The 22,225-nt window shown below is 34.8% G+C and overlaps 1 protein-coding gene across 1 annotated transcript in view; it reads right to left on the bottom strand.

The window, feature by feature from the left end:
• Positions 1–8,521, bottom strand: part of LOC145935203 (uncharacterized) — a 29,609-nt gene extending 21,088 nt beyond the window's left edge. The window contains exon 1 of the mRNA XM_083036321.1: positions 8,325–8,521. Within this exon, the coding sequence (XP_082892447.1) occupies positions 8,325–8,521 (197 nt within the window). The remainder of the gene's footprint in view (positions 1–8,324) is intronic.
• Between the last annotated feature and the right edge of the window lie 13,704 nt (positions 8,522–22,225).

The following is a 22,225-nucleotide window of genomic DNA, read 5'->3' on the forward strand; positions in this document are numbered from 1 at the left end:
TTTAACTTGAAACTTCATAATAGCTATAAATTCAAACAACTGCGAGCACAGCTGATAAATAACTATTTGTTTAAACAATTATCTACATGAAAAAAACATCACATGTCTTGTTAAAAAAACCGATCTTTCTCTAAACATTTTTTTGTATGCGAATAATAAAATAAGAACGAAGAATAGCTTAGCTTTCAGGGGGTTGATTTTACACTCTGAGCGAAATTTACTTAGAGCAGTAAATAAAAATAACGTATTGCTTTTTTTTTTTACGAAGACACTCTCATGCGTATTTCTAAAGTTCTATACTTTGAAATTTTCGAATTCAGAGCTCTTGCCCTCGTATAAATCCATGAAACGGAAAATGAACGAGAGATTCGTATAATACGATTAGGGGTGATTAAAAAGACCGCGTATTATATCGACGAGAAGCGCCCTTGCCATCTCATCGTAAATCACGAAAACGACATCGGATAGCAAGCGGCCGGCTGTCATTTCCGGTCGCGTGCTCGCCGATCGTAATGACGAGCGAAACGTTCCATCCCCTTCGCGACGCGACGCGAAGTTATGGCTCGGCGCACGCGACGAGACTTCAGGCGCGGCGACTTTCTTTTGTCACCCGTTATTACTCCGTGTCGTGTCGTCGTTAATGGACGTGACGTGGGTGTCGGTCCTCGGATGACTTTCCGCGTTCCTTCTACTAACTCTTCGGTCTCCGCCAACTCCGGAGAACACGACGAAATCGATACTGAAAACACGCTACGGTACGATAATGATAAGGGAAAAGAGAAGCCTTCTTTTTTCCGCGCGAAAAAATTCAACAGGATTAATATTAAAATTATATTACTTTATCTTGGTATTAGAATTATAGGATCTTTCTCTCTCTATATATATTTTTCTTTTCGCACAAATCACTATACTATATATAATTGTATATATTAATTATTCATGGAAGTTTCATATTTTTAAAGCAGTATTTTTTGTCCACGTGACTCGTAAAAATATAAAACTTCCTTGGGTAATTAATATACAATACAGAGTGATTCTAAATAAGCGCGAAAAAGTTTAGGAGATGATTCTTTATCGAAAATTAAGGAAGACCTTTCATATAAACATATACTCCTATATTTCTTCCTGAGAAATTATATTCTTCCAAAGAGGGAAGTGAAATTTAAGTTTTTAATTTATTTCTCAAATTTTATTTTTGTTCCATTTTTGTCAACATTTACTATAATTTTATTTTGCTTGCTTTAATATTCTAAAATTTAACTTCTCGTAACATAAACTTTTTATGCCATTTAGCACCGTGCATGCGATAATGTATTTTAATTTCTTTTTGCAAACTATTGATTCTACGAAAAAAAAAAGAAATAAAAAAGTTTCTAAAGAAGTCAAGCTTTCTAATGCATATTTTTAGATTATTATATTCCGTTAAAAAGTTTTAATAAAAATTGAATAGGAGTTGCTAGTTTCATTCCTATATAACGATACGGAGGAAAAAATATTAACAAGCATCCTTTTACTAATAGAAAATATTCATCAAATTTCATTTTGTTAACTCGTCCAAAATTTGAGGAAAAAAATAAAAATCTAATTTTTATCTCCTTCTTTGGAAGAGTGTAATTCCTCAGGAAAGGATATAAGAGTAGGTATATGTTTATATGAAAGACCTCCTTTAATTTTTTATATAATGTGATTTGTGCGAAAAGAGAAATAGAAAGATTTTAAATAATACTGATAATAAAATAATTATATATACATCGAATCTATTGTTATAAAAATGCAGAAGATATAATACATACTATTCAGAGATATGGATATTATTAAAATACGATCTATTGAAGCTATTTTCTGCGCGAAAGAAAAAACAACACGAGTTTGGCAGCAACAATTTCTTTTATCTTCCGAAATAAGTATTGCGTCACACTTGCGAGGGGACAGAGGTTCGATTTACATTCACTAAACGCGGCATCAATTTTAATTACTCGGTCGGGCCAGGTTGACGTGCCGAAGCCGAAACGAGGAGTCGTAAAGTCGTCCACGCGGACTCGAGACATCTCACACGAAATTCTATGCGCCCATTAAAAGCCAGTTCCCGGAACGTTCTAACTAACGAACGTCTTCCTTCCTTCTCTCGCCTTCTCTCGGACCTAAACATAAACTATATTTAATAACGGAGCTGATAATTGCATACTGAACGGCCGTACCGGCCTAAAAACTAAAAACGAAAAAGTGCCATTTTCGATCCAAAAACGAGCATCGTCGTTAAAAATCGTTGTCGCGAGAGAACGGAGCAAATATTTTTGTGGCTCGCACTTTTATAACCCGGTCCTGCTTGAACGATTGTTCACAATCTAGGTATTTTCCTTCTGACAAGTGTGTCATAACATTAATCGATATTAAGAAAAAACAAATTGCTACATCGAAAATTCATATATTTTTTTAGCGATTCTTTTGTCCACGTTGACTCGTAAAAAATATAAAAATTAAATCCTAATTAAGATTCTTTGATCTAGCGATATTATAAAGTGTTATAGTATATAAGAGAAACATAAAAGCAAAATTTATATTCTGTCGTCGATCGAGGATAGGAAATGATTCGAATCTCTAATAATTATTTTCCATTTAATAATATATAACATTATAATTTATGATACTTTAATTTTTATTATTAAATCGTAATCAAAATTGTTAGGAGTCACGAGACAAAAAAAAATCTGCTTTAAAAAATATAAATAAAACTTTGATATGATAATTTGATACTTATTTCGTGATACGTTATCAAGTGCAATCAATTTTAAGCAGAGCAGTTAAATGAGAATTATAAACTATTTTTTTTCGCGAAGTTAGCAGTTTTACCTCAAGGTTTTCGGATTTTCGGGATGGCGAAAGTAATGACTACGAATGGATTGCGTCCGATTCCAAGCGCGTACAACTATTTTCCCGCGAGAGAAGTGGCCACTTATCCCATGTATTGATACAACTACTTGGAGGCGAAGGCCCTGCTCGTAATTCCGACATTGGAGTCACGTAGTGACTTTTGTTATCTGGAGCAACGTCAGTTTATGCTTTTTTTTCGATCTTCCTGTTCTAATATCTCTGGATCTCTGCATCTATAGAAAACACATGCATATATGTGAAATCATATCGATCAATTACAGTTTCACATTTTATACACTTTATATACAATTTTTATATATACATATCTGTCAAAAATTGTCTAAATTCTAATTTTATTAATTAGATATACATATATAAGATATATATGTATATATAAAAATACATTAAATTATCATTTTAATAATGTCTATAATCGCTTAAATCAAATATGTTTTTATAAGGATAATAGAATTTTTGAAAATATTTATTTAAAATGCTATACCTATACATATAATGCTATAATTAAGATTACTAATCAAAATAAGTTTTAAAAAATTATGAGAAATTTTCTTACTTATATAATAAATAATATTTTTGAGAATTTGTGTGTGTGTGTGTGTGTGTGAAACACTTGGGTGAAGTTGGCACCCCTATGTTATGCTATCATAGTTCTGTTAAGAGTTCTGAGTTATTTAGAACCATAGAAAGAGTTCTTGATAATTTTTAGAACTGGTTCCGGTCATTACGATAACGAAAATCAGTTTCAAAAAATAGGGGTGCCAACTTCACATTTTTTTACACATTGAGTTCTAATAGTTTTGAGCAGAGTTAAGGTTTAAGGTTCTTTTAAATAGTTATATAGTTCCTGATTATTTTTTGAAAGAGTTCTGCAAAGTTAGTAGTTTGACAGTTTGTTCAAAATAAAATAAAATAAAATTATATGTTTTAAATAATATGTTATTATAATACTTTAAACTCTCTCACTCTCTCTCTCGTTTAATATTTTTGATAGTTATCAGCTGATTTCTGTCAAAAAATATTAATCGCGGATAAGGTATTACAATATATTATTTACAACATATTACTATTTTAATATTTTTTACATATTATTTTAAAATTTAATTAGCAAATTAACGGTTTAATCAGCTGATGTCTGTAAAAAATATTAATACAGCGTTAATTTGAGAATTAAATTTTAAAATAATAATATGTTAAAAATATTAAATAATAATAAGTGTAAATAATATGTTATAATACTTTAAATTCGATTAATATTTTTTGACAGAAATCAGCTGATATAACTGTCAAAAATATTAATCGGGTTTAAAGTATTATAACATATTATTATTTTATTTTATTTTATTTTGAACAAACTGTCAAACTGCTAACCCTCGCGATGACAGTCTCTTGATACTATGAATATAACGCACAACGCGAATCGCGACAGACAATCAGCATCGCGGAAGAGAGGCAACATTACTTGCGAGAATCGACTTAACACGCCTTTTTTAGAAAGGGATTGTATCATTTCTATTTAATTTATTATACATATATAATAAATATACTGTAATTTATAATTTATGATAGAGAAAGTTTATTAAATTATACATATATTATTTATTATTAAATAATATTATTTTATTCAGATTAGTTGGGGGGTTTCTAAAGGAAAAACATTACTTTTTGAGTACATATCTGTCAAAATGTCTCAATTATAATTTACATATATCGTAATTTTCCTCATTATAATATAAGTACAATTATGTATTATGGAAAAAGACGGCGATCGAGAATTTATAGGGCGAGCGTGAGATTCGAGATTACAAACGCTCTCTCGAATATTCCGCAAGCTACCGATATCGAGGTCCAAAACTTCTCTTCCTCCCCCTTGCCGTTCTGATTGAAATACGATTATGTAACTGTCGCATTACATTGACGCGATTTATTGGGCAAATTTATTAAGGAACGGGACACACGTGCACGCAAGCGTTTATTGGATTACACGTGCGCGCGTGTATGTGTGTGTGTATGCGCTTACATAACACAGGGGGTGGAGGAGGGAAGGGAAGGGGGAGACGGGGTGAATTATGTTCGCTCTCTCGGCGAACGGCTTATGGCATTTATTAGAAGTCCGATGGGGGTGCGCTCCAGAATTACGAGCTTCCAGTCGCGGTGTGCGGAACTCTCACTTTTTCATTTATACGCCCGCTAAACGGCCGGTCGTTATCGGCCGACACCTCTTGGTCGGTTCTCAAGAATTTACTACCGACCGTAGGGGATGACTGGTAACGATTACGGGGGGATAATTTTCTACATAGATATCGGATTCTCGCGTGAGGAAGCACCCCGTCGAAATAATCGCCGAGTGTCGTCGCATCATCGCTTTATGTAACGAAATTGTTAAAACAAGGCATTCTCTTTGCATTTTCCATGCCATATACTTTGTCAATAATAACAATAATTATGATTATAATTATAATATATTATATTATTTTATTAATATATAATATATTATAATTATTATTAGTGTAATAATTATTTTAATATCGAAATCTTTAATAGTTTTACCCAATATGGTGTATAAGATTGTCGTTGTTTTAAGTTTCCAACTGCGAGTATTAAATTCATTCTCGTTACAGGAAACTTTTTCAATATAGCGAGCAAAATTATTATTCTGATTATTGAAAGCTTAATCAGACACTATATATTTTCCGTGAAAGGTATGAAAATTGAAGTTTTATAAGCGCAAAGTATCAGAATTACAATTTACAAACTTTTTATATACCTCTAAAGAAATTAAATAAATAACAAAAAAATAAATAAATTAAAAAGGGATGAAAATAAAACCTCTTCTATTTTCTGTAGAATTGTAGAAGATTAGTTATTTATAAAATTGTTGAAAATGTCAAAGAACAATCAAAGTTAAATATGCAAATTGATTCTCGTATAGGAATGTATAATTGAGATATCTCTCATTAATTGGAAAATTTCGCGAATCTCGATTCTCCGTGATTAAGGACGTTTAATCGAAAAGTCGATCGTCGACTACGAGTGCGACTCGATGCTTTTGATCTGCCGAGAAGGTTCCGAGAGGGGAGCCCTGTCACAAAGAGAGCACTCCCTTTCTGTCTCGTTTCTTTCCCCAAATATCTGCCTTCTCCTCACGAGCCTTCGCACAGAGAGAACCGCCTATAGTCAGCAATTCAGATTGAATTTTAAAATCTCAAATAGAGTTAACGCAGACGTCAGACGATTCGAGAGCGCTACATCTCGACTGCGGTTGCATCCGAGATACGAGGCTTTTTTCAAAGGCGATTTACGGTGTACGTACATTTTTTGGAAATCAGAAATTACTGAAAAATATAACTTTAATTCGATTTCTCTCTTTATCATAATTCTTATAATCATTAAAAAATAATAATATAATATATCATAAATAATAAAATAATAATATTATTATATGTAATATTATTAGACTTAATTATTATATTATAATAATATTATAATATATCACGTAATCTCATTAAGAAATAATTACGTTAAAACTAATTCAATAATTAAACTATAATTATAATTTTTTAACTATAATTAAAATTAGACTATAATTATAATTTTTATCATTATTTATCATTGTCATCATTATCTTCATTCTAATATAATTTAAAGGAAAGAGCGTAAGATTAGAATTTATTGTGATGTCTGCGACAGCAGTTCTGGTCCCCAAAAACCGTACCTGAAGTCACAATCACAGAGGTTAACCCGGGGGATTCGTGCGACTGAAGGGTTTACCTCGTTAAGCACACACAGTAGTAACGCATCAGCTTCGGGCCGCAGACAGCATCAAATAAATCGCCCATCGACCTAGCTAACGACGCCCCGAACATATCTCTCGTTGGGGTAGGGTAGGTCTCTCTCTCTCTCTCCTCTCCCTTTTTCTGTCGGGTGCGAGGGTGGCCTAATTCGTCATAACGTTTCTTCCTATCCTCGGGACGCCATCAGAAAGCCTTATCTATCCTCCGTCCGGCCGCGAGAGACGGAGAAGACGGACTTTATCGGCTGTTAAATTGCCGTTTTCGTTAACGGCCGCGCCAGAAGAAGAGGCGAAAGGGACTCCTTAAAAATAGGCAGGACCCGGCCGATTTTACGACGCGATCAAACGCTTCCGACACTAATTGCTTTCTTTTTTTTTTTTAACGACCACCTGAACGAATCCGCGAGCGCGATTCCTTCGACCGGAAGTGGGGAGGTTTACTGTATTTCGATCGGCGTTATATTTTCGTAATATTGACGAGTGGGTGTGTTTTCGACCGCTGTCAATGCTAAACGTGCTTTGTGCTCAAAGAGGACGACCTACCTGCTCTCGTCGGCGGGTAGTAAAATTAACTAATGAATCTAATAATGTTTTCTGTAATATTGGTGTTTTATAATGTCAGCGTGATCGTTAATACTGGACAGTTCTCTAGATAAATTTCGGGTGGGCCTTCAAAGATAGTTAAGCAACGTGAGACGCTACGACTATATTCTTTAATCTTCAATGCACTTTTTTCGTAAATAAAAGCATGAATTTTAAAGCAAACGAATTTTGGAAAATTTTGACAAGCGTTTAAATTTATATCGGATTACATATTCATCCCTTGATTTATTTCTTTCCGTCACATTTGGACTTTACGGCAAAAATTACACAAAACTGTCAGTCCAGCTCTCAACGAAATCCGCGAAGTAATCCGTATTCTGAATATTTACACGAGGGATTTTTGCGATTAAAAATAAAACCAAAACCGAAAGATAAAAGATTGCACGTTATACTGCAACGTCACGTAAATAAATGTAGCGTATTCTTTTCGACGGAGGGATCTCGAGATAAATTTAACATTAAGGGTGAGATAATGCAGAGTTTTTTTATATTTTATTCGTTACACATTTGAGTGTATATATATAAAAAATTATTAAGTTTTATAAAAAATTATAATATTTATGACAAGAGTTACATGATAATTCCAGTGTCTGCATGATTTTTCACTGTTAGTTCGATCTGAAAAATAAAAATATTTTCTTGTAAAGAAATGTTATAGTTACAAACTGTTGGGGGGGGGGATTTGTTATTAGAAAAACTTACGAAATTAAATAACTTGAAAGAAAAAGTTACAAGTTTGTTCAAACTTATTTTTCCATTAGTTTGTAACTATAGCATTTCTTTACAAGAAAATATTTTTATTTTTCAGATCGCGAATATAGGTACATATAAATATGTAACAAAAATATATAACGAATAAAATAAAAAAAAACCTGTATTGATTACTATGTTATTTACTGCGAATAAAAATTCTCGAAAATAGACTATTTTTTGCGCACGATAAAAATATGTACCCCTTTAACCCCCTAAAACAGAAAAATTCTCCTTCTCTTTTTCTTTCTCTCTATTTAATCTTTATTATAACCGAGAAACAGCTCACCGCTCGCAATACATAATTTCACTAATATCGGATAGAATCACGCGCTTCATGTTACGGCGTTTATGTTGTTTGCGACGTTCTTGCGATTCCGTCGTTAAAATTGAAGCGACCACGGCCGCATTCCTGGCATTCGCGGGCGCATTTCGGGGCCGCGAGTGAGAAGTCCCGGGCGCCGATAAAAGGCCAGTACCTCGCATGATTCGCACCAATTATCCCAACATTTGCCCGAACTACCGCCGCACTGGCCGCACTGGTGAAAATTCGTGCGAAAGTGTCCGCAACACCGTTTAATTGCTTGCCAGAAGCAGCCTGCTGCAACAAGGAATTAGTATCGGACAAATATATACATGTCTCTTCGACTACAGTCGAATGTAGCAAAATTTAATAAATAACTGAATTTAGATTTAGGATTCAGGGGAGGATGAAAAGAGAAACGTATAATAACTAAGTGTAATGGAATAAAAGATTAGTAAAAGTATAAATTCATAGTTAATTTTAATAACTAATTTCCCGCGTTGTTATCATATCGTTTATGAAAATTGAAACTACGAAAACAATTTACGATTAAAAGTAGTTTATTTATATCTAGTATTTTTTATAAATTTAAATTTATTTTAAAAATGTTTCATAAATATTATTATACATGTATTTTATTTAATATTTTCACAAATTATTATATTATATATTATTATATCCTATATTATTATTTTCATAAATTATTTTATAAGATTTTTTTATAAATTACGTTCTAAAAATTGTAATAAAATGAAAAAAATTAATATATTTTGTGATTTCCGAAAAATTTATATACTTTAATCCTTCTGCTACATTACAATTATTATTTTTATCATCTTTTTTTATTACTAATCTGATGATCAACTTTCCAACTTAAATGATTATTTTTCCATCATACTCATATTTTTTAAAAATTCCATAAAAGAAACTAACTAGGAAAATTTCTCACAAAGGGTGTAAATTTTCAAAAGTTCGCAGTAAAACAAATCCAGCGATGTATTCTATAAGAGCAAGGGAGAAACCGAAAACTTGCGCGCCTTCCTCGAAATTTCAGGGACGGCCAGGAAGAAAGAGAGAGAGCGAGAGCCAGTCGGGTACATAAGGGTGGTTTCAGGTGGCGCTCTCTGGCGATGCTTCCGCCAATCGATACGGAGTTTCGAGGGTAGACGTATCTTCGAGATGGGGATTAGGGTGCGGCGACGTGCGGAGAAGTCGTCGTCGACGTCGTCGTCGGCGGCGGCGGGGGTGGAAAGGAAGGAACGAGCGAGCGGCCGCGTGGAATCGCGCGAGGGTGTGCGCGGAGTGGAGCGGAGGTTGCAAAGAGGGTCGATTCAGCGCTGGACCAAGGTCCACTCTCACTTGCCTCCGAGGAGAGGAAGAAGGAGGGGAAGGGGAGGGAGGTTGGGGGAGAAGACGCCGGGCGAGGGTTGATGTAGTAGAAGGGTGCAACGCCGGGGTGGCCGAGGCGGAGAGACGGAGGAAAGGGGTGGGGGAGAGAGGGCTCAAGGGGGAAGGTGAGTGAGAGCGAAACGAGAGCGAGAGTGAGTCGGATTGCCGGTGCCGAGCCAAAGGGGATGAGACGCTAAAGGGTTCTCTCGCCCGGAGAAAGTGAACAGTGGTGGCCAACCTGGTGCTTCCCAAGTTTTTTCCACCAAATCGATTTTCCTTGTTTAAACGGATTAAGTTGACGACGATAAGATATAGTTGAAGTAACAATTGAGATAACAGAAGAAATGCAATGACTTAGAATAGGTGTTTCGCTCTGTCATTATTTATGATAGATTCACAGCTTGAAACTATTATATTAGGTAACCAAAAAGTTTGTGCGGGTTTTTTATGTTAAAAATTAATTTTTTTTTTGGTGAACAAATGCAGAAGTTTTTATTAAATGTTTTATTCATTAAAATAATCACCTTCACAATCAATAACTCCTTCCCAACAAGATAAAAATTTATAAATTCCGCTTTTATAAAACGTTGTCTAGAATTAACTTTCGCTTCAATCTCTATTTTATTCCGAAACTGTCTATTTTGAATGTGATTGTCTAGTTTTTTAGTTTACGTTTTTTTATCGCATCTTCTCAAATGCCATACTTATCTTACGATAGGCTTCTGCAGCTTTTGAACCGAGTTTAAATTTATAAAGCAAGCAAGCCCGAATTACACCAGATTCAACTGACATTTTAGAAGACTTCATATTTACAAAAAAGGAATAGACACCAAGTCAAAGTGCACCGATTGATTGGTGCATATATGTGCTTTATAACACACATAAAAATTTGCGCTTTGCAAACAACTAAAAATAAAATAATTTCTTGCAGTGACCTATGCTAAAAATTATGAACGAACTTTTTTGGGTATCTAATATAGGTATTATTAAATGCAGTTACATGAATAAAATTTAAGATCGTATATCGTATAAATAATTTTTGTAAAACAATATTAATTAATTAGTGCTAAGAAATAGGCGCGTAAGAAAATGATTTCTACTTTACGAAATTTGTATTAGTAAGAACAAATATTTTTGAATTTATTCGCATCTGTATTCAGACTTTTTCGTCTCTCTTCTATTGTTCGCCAAGATGAATTGCACGGAGATTCCTTTGATTTTCGGATGCAATTCCACACAGCGATGCACAATTGCACGTCGCATAAATTGCACGCAAGCTGCAGTAATGGCGCGTCGTTCGTCAATGCACGCAATTACGTTTGTATTTGCTTCGGACACACATATATCTAGAAAATGGCAATCAGTCGTTTTAACTTTCTTCTTCTACAGACTGCCAATTTTCACGCTTTTTATCGCGGACCGGACAAACGAGTGTATCAGCGACTCTGAGCTCTCTCACTCAGACGTTTTCGAAGAAATATGTGTGTTTACCCTTCATATACTCGCGCACATCTGCATTAAAATGGAGCGGTTGATATTTGCATTTTAGCGAATTAAAAGTCTGTCAAAACATCTTGCAAAAAGTGATTACGTGCGTGAAAATATAGTTGCTAAAATTAATTGTAATAATTATTCTAAATATATGATCTATAAATAATTCTTATTGTTAAATTTTAAATATTACAAAAGTTTACGTATAATGTTTAACATTTGATATATACATAAATACATTTTAACGATAAAGATTTTTTTCTGCTAAAGTTGAAGAGTTTTTTAAATAAAAATTTTCAGAATTTTATAAAAGAATCACAAATAACACACATTAAAATGCAGTGGTTGACATTTGCATTTTAGCGAATTAAAAGTCTGTCCAAGCATCTTGCAAAAATGATTACATGTGTGAACTACTATAATTTAATTGTAATAATATCCAATTTCTATAAATAATTCTTATTATTAGATTCTAAATATTACAAAAATTTAACGTATAATATATTTAACATATTTGATAAATTTATAAATATATTTTAACGATATATTTTTTTCTGCCAAAGTTAAAGATTTCTTATAAATAAAAATTTGTTGCCACAAAATTCTATAAAAAATTACAAATATTATTTTGTGGACAATTCTCAGACAAGACAGACGTTCGAAAAACTTTCAGGACGAAACGTTTGTGCATTCTCAAACAGTGAAGCAACCCTATTGAAAGGAATTATCTTCACAAGAACGTTTCCAGAATAAGACTGATGAGCTTCAAGAAGAATTAACAATCTACAATTCGTTCTTAATTGAAGTGGAAGGGATTGAGTTTTGGCATTAAAAGATCCGACGTGAGAAAATCCCGTCTGATACTTTCATCTTACGCGTGAATAATATTCGAGAAAGAGAGAGTCAGAGCGAATATCGGGTGGCCGAGGAAGCTCTCCGGGGGTGAGAAGGGGGCGGCAGCGAGGGGGAGGAAATGGTGAGAAATTTTTTGGTTATTGGACGACCGCATCGTAGACGGAATTCGAAAAAAGGGAATATCCGAGATCGGGAAAAGACGAGCATGCAAATGGACTGGCGGTCGAATTTTCTCGGGACACGCGCGCGCGCATTTCTATGTGTTCGTATAAATACGTGTCTCTCTCTCTCCATCGTCCTCCTTTTCCTCTCGTGCGTACGTTTACGCAGGGACACGTAGAGAACGTCGTATTCGAGAAGGCGAGCGGCCATCCTTCCTTCCCGCGCGGGAGGCGAAACTAAGGGGAAATTGACCGACCTGGCAGTGGTTCTCCATAGCTGCGAGGAAGCTGAGCAGCCTTGTTTCTTGAAGGGAGATCCATTCTTTTTGACCCCGGGATACTGGGGTATCCTGGGTTTATATATAAACTGGCCATAATTTTCAAATGGAGCGCGAGACATATGTCACACATGTTTTATGAAGCATTTTAAGCCTCTTCTCCCCGCAGTCGAAGTATCGAATTATGATGTAAGCGAGAGGTGGTGCACAATTTTTCCTTGCGAAATATGTTGAAATTAATTAATTTTCTTTCTGTGTATTTTGCCACTCGCATTCGATAAAATGTAAAATAAATTCCTTTTTATCATCATGCATCAATAAATGCATAAGCAGTTAATTCTAAGAGAAGATATATTTTATAGCAATTTAACAACATTTTCAATTATTTATTAATCTAAACAAAATTTTATATTTTACTAATTTCTATATATTGCAAGAAAAATAATTTATTTCGACATAGTTTGCAAAAATACATAAAGATTTGCATGACTCCTCATCTCGAACGTTATAATAAAAAAAATCAATTAGTTTTAAAATATCTAAATTAAAAAATGACCAAGAGACTCAAAAAGACTAAATAAACGAAATTTTAAAAATATTTTTACAGTACTTAATTTCAATAATTTCGCGAAATTTGAAATAAAACATTGGGGAAAGCTCCAAATTTTGTGCCTGAAAAAAAAAGACAGATACTTGAGCTCGTTAAATAATTAAAACATTATTTTAAATAATACTAAATCGCAGAAAAATCTCGTCTTTCAATAAAAATCGACCAAATATAAACCTTTATCTCGCCGAGAAATCGCATCTATCTCCTATCAATATTATAATCTCACTTTGCGGAAACACTGGACCCATCCACGAGAGAGATCGTAAGATCCTCTTTCGGCGCGGAACGAAAAATTTTCTTCCCTGCGAGAGCCTCGTCTCGACGGATGCAAATCGCGAGGATTCGCCGAGAGAGGGTTGGCCGGCCAAGAGGAAGGAAGAGAAGGGCGGGGGTGGAGGGTGTGTAGTAGAAGGTTTCGTAGGAAGGGCGGCTGGTGGATATCGGCGAGAAGGTGAGCTTCGGAACGCAATGTCCGGCCTGGTCCAGCAGCCGGCAGGAGATGCGAGTATTGATCTAGGCTCAGACTTAACCCCCTTCCTCTGCCCTCCACCCCCGACCACCTCTTTCGTCTCTCCTCTAGCCTCCTCGTCGCGAAGCCGCCCCTGCCTGTTCCTGGAGGTCGCCGAGAGACCGAGGGAGGAAGAGGCTACGAGAAAGTGCGGGATGGCAGGGATGGCGGTGAGGGATGGCGGTGAGGTAGACACGAGGTTGGCCGCCGAGGGGTGGCGGGAAGGCGAGGGTGGAGGACCTCCAAGTCCGGCTTGCCCGAGCTGCCCCCTTGGCTACGCACGTTCACTCTCACCTCCTCAACCTCCGCCTTCTCTTACGTTAGACACGCTGCAGTGGTGCTCATCTATTCGTCTTGTGACCTTAGCGCTGGAACGAGCTTGAAACATTTTCCCAGATAAAATAGAGTAATGCAATTGTTTTCCGTCAAAGCTCTTTATGATTTTGCACGTTAAAAATCAATGATATTTCAATGCAAAGGGATTATTAATTCTATTTTAATAAATTTTGAAATATTTTTATAAATATCTTTTATTACCGCATTATTTGTAATTTTGAATTTCTATGTAATTAGTGGAGTTTCTAATTAATAATTATATTAACGCAATATATAATAATTATTTAAGTTATATTAAATTAATATAGTAATTTAATAAAATAATATATTTTTATACGTATTGAATATATTATTTATAATATAATATACATATAATATATAATATTATTTTTTCAATAAAATTCTTATTAATTAAATAATTATTATGCAAGAGAAAAGATAAAGTTATCAATTTCGACAATTTTCTGAAAAAGTAAGGAAATATTTTTAAAAAATTATTTATATAGAGAGAAGAGATTTAATAATTTAATAAATAATTATAAATTTCTCATACATATACAAATATGGATTTTCTTCAAGAATATTTCTTGTAAAAAGATTATCCAAATTAATCTGTTCGAGAGACTTTTGACATTTTGATAGACGAGGGAGATCTCGTGGAGCGCTTTTACAACGTGACCTTGAACGTGGCTCTACAACTCGGTAGCACGATTAGCGACGACACTTACGACCGGTGCACCAGGGCGACGATAACGTCGTAGCGAGTTACTCGAATCCCAATAAATCCAACCGCCCAACCCTTCGCGGCCTAGGAAGCCGCCCTGCGCTACCACGCGGGCTCTCCGAGATTAGTATTAATTTATAGCGTTGGAAGATAGGATAGAGAATGTGTGTATATAGCGTTTTGGCCGAGAATGGGAAAGGGTGGAAAGTGAAATTTCGTGGCCGCGCCGGAACAGGATCGCGGTGTTCTCTCTTCTTCTCTCCCATTTCCATTTTCCACGCTGATAATTGCAAGCTCAGGCTTTCCCGCGAATAGGTAAAGTTTGCATTGCGTGCCCGACTGTGTACCGCGCGTCGCTTTCATTGAATGCGATAAGGTAATTAACGTAATTACGCGACCAGTCGTTATTGCTATTAATATGGGGAATTTATAGGATTTTTCATTTAGAAAATCTCTTCCTCGAAAGATAAATAATATTTACGAAGAGTTAATTAAATTCTATGTTAATCTTGCTTTTATTTACAAGAAAGACGGACATTTTTTCGTCTGTACATATAAATAATATTGTGGGAAATTAATTAAGAGAACTGTGATTAATCTTACTTATTATAAAACACACAAAGTGTGTCACAAGTTTTTTCTTCTTTATTTGGATCAATTTCTGTCTAATAAACAGAATACTGTTTTTTTTTAAATTTATCAATTAACATTAAATACCTGAATAATTAAATCATTAATTAAGATAAAGATAATATGCTTGAAAATGAAATAAATCACGTATTATCTGTATTTGTCGAAAAGAGTTTGGACTATTCAACCTAACTTTCAAGAAACTTACTGAAAGATTAGAGAGATGGGCCACTTTTCGTAGATCGGTTTCCCTAGGATTGAGACGTGTTATAGTCCTATGACGGCATTATCTTATTAAGGACATAACAGAGACTCCTGTTGGAGGAGAAAAATGAGGGAGAGGCGAGAACCTACCCCACGGATCATCGGTCATCGCCGAAAATCACCCCGTCGTTTCTTTTCTCATCCTTCGCGATAATGAATCTGTCACAGACCTATGAGATTTCATTTCCTCTTCCTGAAGAGAGCGCGACTCTAGACTCTTTGCGAGATAAATAACACCAATTTTCGGTCCTCGATCGAATTCAAAACATCTAGATGTTACAAATTCAATCTTTTTTCAAGCCTTGTTAAAAATAGAAGACGCGAATCTTTATGGACGACGAGGCGGCAATAAAAGGGCGCTATCGCATTAGTGGAATTACGACGAATCCCCCGGAACTTCCGGCCGTGACATTGGCGGCATTCATGAGTATCGGAAGTCCGACGACGTCGTAGTCGTCGTCGTCGTGGGAATTGAGACCACCTCTCCGGAGGTTGAGAGACGGGCGGGTGGGCCGGAGTAAGGTCGATCCCGAAGAAGCTTGCGAGGGACTCGACCCACGACGAAGGAACCCAACGGTGGCGACCCAGTCCCGAAGACTTTGACCCACATCATATCGCTCGTTTTTGCTTCTCCGCCTTCTCCACCTCTTCCGAGTTCCTTCCCTCTCTCGAGACTATTATCTTAATCCCATACATCCTCTTTAAGAGGCCGGCTCTCTCAAAGAGCGCCTTCTCGCTTTCCGCTGATCTTACGTTCATCCCGCGACACTTTGATTCTTTTCCTTCCCCCGCGGATCTTCGATCGAGAAAAGGATCGGAAACGCATGCCGGATCGAGAAATATTGATTTCAATTTATTTTTATTAAAAAATGATGATATCGTGTATTATTAATTATTATTGTTAATTATTAAATATTAGCGATATAAGAATTATCTTATTTTATTTTATTTATTATAAATATTTATTCTAAAATTATATATAAATATTTATTATAAATTATTATAAATATAATTACTTAAAATCTCACGTTGAATACGATAAATACTTAATTTTGCTTTCAATAAAAATAGATAAATTGTCGATTATTATTTTCGTGGTAAACGTAATAAAAACAAGTTTTTAAAATTCGAATTTCAAGTACCGCATTACGCATCGAAATGGCATCTACATCGCGAAATTCGCGGACGACTAAGAAGGAAGTAGTCGCTGCGACGAGTCTCTTTCAAGGTCACAAAGCGTGGGTCCTGATAGAGTTAGGGACCACCAGCGGTCCGATGCACGTGTTGACCAACATTCCTGCGGTCGCTGAAATCCTTGACGGAAGAGATCCTTGGATTAAAAGCTGGTAATAAGACGAGAAAAAAAGTGACAACTGGCGCCGGAAAAAATTTATTTCAATTCTGACGCGTCTTCGTGTTTGACTTGGTCCTGAATTCGATCTTATTTCTTGACGGAAGAAAAAAAAATCAAAATAGGTGTCATCGTTAATCGTTGATACCTTCTCGACAAAATTCATCGTCGAAGCATTCGATATTCGATAGGGATCATATCTTTAAATTGTATAAGGCTTTTTCTACGATTTTTAATTTCCTTTTCTCCTCTCACATAAGGGATCATAAGAATTTTTTTCTATGACCCCTCCCCCTCTGTTTTTATACTAATAAGGTTTTTTAAATATTTTAATTTCGTTTTAGAGATAAAGAATTGGTTAAATGAGTGATATGAAATTTGAATACACTTATTGTACCAAAATAAGTTTTTTTCCAAAATATCAAGTTACATTTGTATTATTTTTATAAAATAGTTAAAATCGGTTGATAAAGACAACTAATCAATGAATAAAAATAAAAACTTCTTGGCAAAAAAAAATTTTATTAGATTTTATCTTATCAAAGAGGAGAATAACATTTTCAAAAATCTTATGTAAGAACTATTTCAACCCCCCTTTTCCCATTTCAATCCCCCCACAAGTCTTACGTAATTTAGGGATGGCTCCATACAAACTATTACTTGTCGTATAAAAAAAAATATTTATTTACCACTCGCTCTCGCATTTTCCGCGCAGATGGGAGGATATAAGTTTCGCGGTGTAAGTTTTACGACGAAATAATGTAAAATACGCGCGACGCTTTTCCGCCCGCTGTAAAATCAGCCTATATGTAAATGGAGGCGTTTATAAGGAGCGACGTGCGTCGCGCCGGAATAATTTACCGCGCTCCATCGCGGACTTAAGGGGATGCTTAAAGTGTCAGACGTGCTCGGGACGTTCACCTGCCCCCCCTTCCCCTTTCTCCCTCTCGCTTTTCCGCCCCCGGAATCTTAATTCCGGTAAAACGTCTTGCGTATGGGCGATCGTAAAACTCGCTTCCGCTGGAGGAGAAGAAGACGGGAACAAGAAGTGACGTATCGAAACTGCCCGTGACATATATATGTAGAGTCGAAGAAGATTGCTTCGTCGGAGGTCGAGGGTGCCCCGCGAATTTATGCTGATTCCGCTCGCGTGCGAAACGAACTTTAATCAAACTTAATTGACCCTCCCTCACCACCGGATACAAACTCATTCGCGAGATCGATAAAGTACGGTGGCAAAATCAGCTCGAGATCTCTCTCTCAATTTTTCTAATTTTGTTATTTCGCTTTTTTTGTATTAATTCAAGCGTGTGAGAAATGCGTTTACGCTTTTTTGCGTTTGACAAGTGAGTATAGGCTAATAAGAGAGGCGAATTAAATATTATTATTATTATTATTATATATAAAGGAAAATAAGATAATCATATTTGAGGCAATTTTAATTTGAAGTTGTCATTAGGTGAATTTTAAATTTTAAATTGTGTATAAGCATTTGTCGAAAAATGAGAGGGATTGTGTGTGAAAGATGATATCTGCATATACATATATATAATATATAACACAGTATAAAAGTAAAAATAATTATTTTACAAAAATAAAGAAGAACCATCATTTCCTGTAGTTCTTTTTGTTATATGATTTCGAACTTTATTTGCTCTATTACATCATAATTTTGAGTAATTTAAGGTTAAATTTAAAATAAAAGCTATTTTAATATATAATATATTGTATGTGTTATAATATATTTTATATGTATAGTGACGAGTCGAAGAAGTTTTATTACAATCACACACATAATTAAGCATATTATATTTAGGACTTTTAATCTTTAAAAGAAATTTTATGTTTTCTGATGGTACTGATTATAACATAAAAATATAAGATTTATTGGACGAAAAAATTGGACCATCGAAAGGATTAATAAAAAATATTTTTCAATGTTTAATAAAGCAGACAGCTAAAAATACAAATCCGATGTCAATATTCATAAATTTAAAATAGAAAAATTGACAAATTAAAATGATTATTCTTTTATTTTTTTTTTTTTTTTTTTTTTTTTTTCATTATACTGTATATATGTACTAATATCATGTACTGAACTATTATGTGTTACTTAACTAATATATATTTTATACATATATGAATAATATGGTTTCATTAAAGAAATATTTTTTTATTCAAAGAAGGCAGCACATATAATAATTGAAAGGAGACAAAATCTTTATTTTCCAAATAAAAGAGTTTAATAAAAATATGTTTCGCTTTTCTAATAAATCGTGCATGTAACACTAGTATTAAGAAATGCATCTTTTTTCAATATACACTTGATTCTATCTTTCAAAACTTGTGCATCGTAGAGTCACAAGAAGATTGAAAATGAACAAGCTTATGCATCTACTACTCTTTCATTCTCTTATCGTCAACACAAGAGAAGCCGCGCGATTATTCCTTTTTATTCGGATGCCTAGTTCATCTCATTCCTCTCGTCCATCTCGCTAATTCGCTAACGATCTTCGCGGCGCGACGTGATCGATTCCTTAAGCAAGTGACGCGATTACAGCTTAAGAGGTAGCCCTGTCTGAGACTTGTCGTCGTCGTCGTCGTCGTCGTCAACGACGAGTCTCGGCGATCCCGGCGAGCTCCTCGACTCCTCGTAAAATTATCTGCAATAAAATCGTGATTTACACTCGTGTTCCTGGAAAGCGGGTCGCTCAAACGCTCCACTACGCGTGGCCGCGTCCTCCTCGCGTCCTCCTCGTCCTCCGGCTCGTCTTCGCGAGGATGCCGAGGTCGAAGACGATGGGAACGACGCCGCCGTCACCGCCTCTCGGCGCTCTATCTCTCTCTCTCTCTCTCTCTCTCTCTCTCTCTTTGACCTTCCTCGAGGATTATATTATCGTGAATTCATCAGGAACGTCGTGTATCGTTCATTTATTACAATTTACGAACAAAAATCGTTTTTTATCGCGTTTATTATATTAATGTCTACTCCGAGTTATTTTCTATGAGTTTCCAAAGCTTTCATTAGTTGCAACAATTAATGATTAATTAAGATTTGGAAAAAGAGCGTTTAAAAGAAGAGTTCCCAGATGTGTGTTTGAGGTTGATATTATCTGACGCTCGTATTTGTAATTTTTTTAAACTTATTGTTAATTTGTCATAGACCTCGTAGCTATTCTCTATAACTTAAAAATTATAGCTCTTAAAGTTAATTACATCGTTAACACCCTTCAGTGTTATTCGAATCTGTATATTGGCAATTTTGGAGCAGTCAATATACATATGTATATATATAATTATATAAATATATAAAATACATTAAAAAAAATATATATATAAAGAATAATCATTTTGATTTGTCAAATTTGACATCAGATTTGTATTTTAAACTATCTAAAAAATCTTTAAGTTTGAATGAACATTAAAAAATATTTAGTAAATCCTTTTAATGGCTCAATTTTCCCGTAATAAACTCCACATGTTTCTCTTGAAAATTAAAAGTCCTAATACAATATACTTAACTGTGTGTGTGAGTGCAATAAAACTTCTTTGACACGTCATATACTATGACACATAAAATATATTAAAATTAAAACACAATATACTAAAATATAGTTTCTGTTGCAATTTTAATCTCAAATTTCTCAAAATTATGATGTAATAGAGCAATATAAAATTCGAAATTGTATTATATACATACATATATGTATGTATATACGTACGTCAATAAATATACAATGTACGTACATATACATACAGGCACACATTCTATATAATAATATTTTATTAATGCAATTCTGTTTTATCGCCCTCGCCGCGTTAGAATTACGACTCCGAAACGCGGACAAAGTGACGCAATGAGAGGGGGGCGAGGGGGAGGAGAGCGTTTTATGCGCGCACGTGGGACACTTTTACAGAATTTGGAAAGCAAGGAAGATAGAAATTTCAGAGAGAGAGAAGCAGAAGAGAGCACATGCATACATACATTCGATACCAGCGAAGAAGTATATCAGCCCCCGCGTATCTCTCCGGGGCCCCTCGCCCTTTCCTCTCCCTTCAGCTCCTCTTTCAAGCAATAGCGGCGCGCGTAAACGCTCGAGGGTCGCGTATGACGTAAACGCAAAGTAGAACGCAGGACTGTCGCATAAGTCGTAAAAAGAATCCCATAAAAACGGTACCACGGCTCTCTCGAGCGACCAGCAATTTCGTATATATATATATTTACGTCAATCTTCCCCGCGTGTTATGAAGTAAAATATTATATATATGTATATATGTACAAGTGTGTATTTTGTCATTGTCATAACTTTGGGAAAATCCATTTCCCCCCTTCTTCCCCCACAGATAATTATTAGATAGGCTTTATCAAGATAATAACATTCTTATTGACATCCGTAAATCCATGAGAATATTTCTGCGTGATTTTAAATTCGAAATGTTCGAGATATATACGAGAACGAGAGAAATAGATAAAAAAATGTACAATCGAGATAAAATAATCTTGATATAACATTCATATCTGTAACATACAATTAGACTAATAATTGCGCATTTTTTCTTAGTAACAAAATATCTGTCTTCGAAAAATGTAAGATAATAGTAAAGGCAAACGATACATACTTAAGATAATAGTAAAGGCAAACGAAACAGATAGATACTTTAAGTCTCCATTGAATCATTTTTATCAGCAAATGACCTGCTGATAATATGCCTTGCATATAATCGAGATTTAACGAGGTAGAAATAAAGGTCAAAGATAAATGTCAGAGATTATTGAAAGAAATATATCGCGATTCGTATACAAGCTTCCTTGTTTCCACGATTTATTTTTTTATAATTCAATCAATTGAAGGTCCTGCGTGTAACAAATTAAATTAAATGATTATGAGATGCGTAAACTTTTATTTTACTTAACTGCACTGTTACCTTTTTTTATATTTTTTTATCCTTTGAAAAATAAATATATAATATAAATATGTAATTAATTTATTTCAAGTGTGAAAAATTTAGAGTTGTAATTAAAAAAAGAAGATTTAACACGATTAAAACGGAAGATAAGAATGTAACATATTTTTAATTTCAAGCATAGAGCGATATCACTTTTTTTTAACAATTTCCGCTACATATATGTATGTGTAGCGATGAATGGCTCATTTATACAGATGATATATTCTGTCTGCTAATCGATTTTTCTCCGAATCTCGAGACCGGATGATTCAACGCGATCGCTCTCTTATCGTGAATTTATCGAGCGACTTAATTACGAGCCGATCGCCAACAAAGAATACG

The sequence above is a fragment of the Prenolepis imparis genome, unplaced genomic scaffold (assembly GCF_030444845.1).
Source record: "Prenolepis imparis isolate NDT839.2.m4 unplaced genomic scaffold, iyPreImpa1.0 SCAF_4, whole genome shotgun sequence".
In the NCBI taxonomy this organism is placed as follows: Eukaryota; Metazoa; Arthropoda; class Insecta; order Hymenoptera; family Formicidae; genus Prenolepis; species Prenolepis imparis.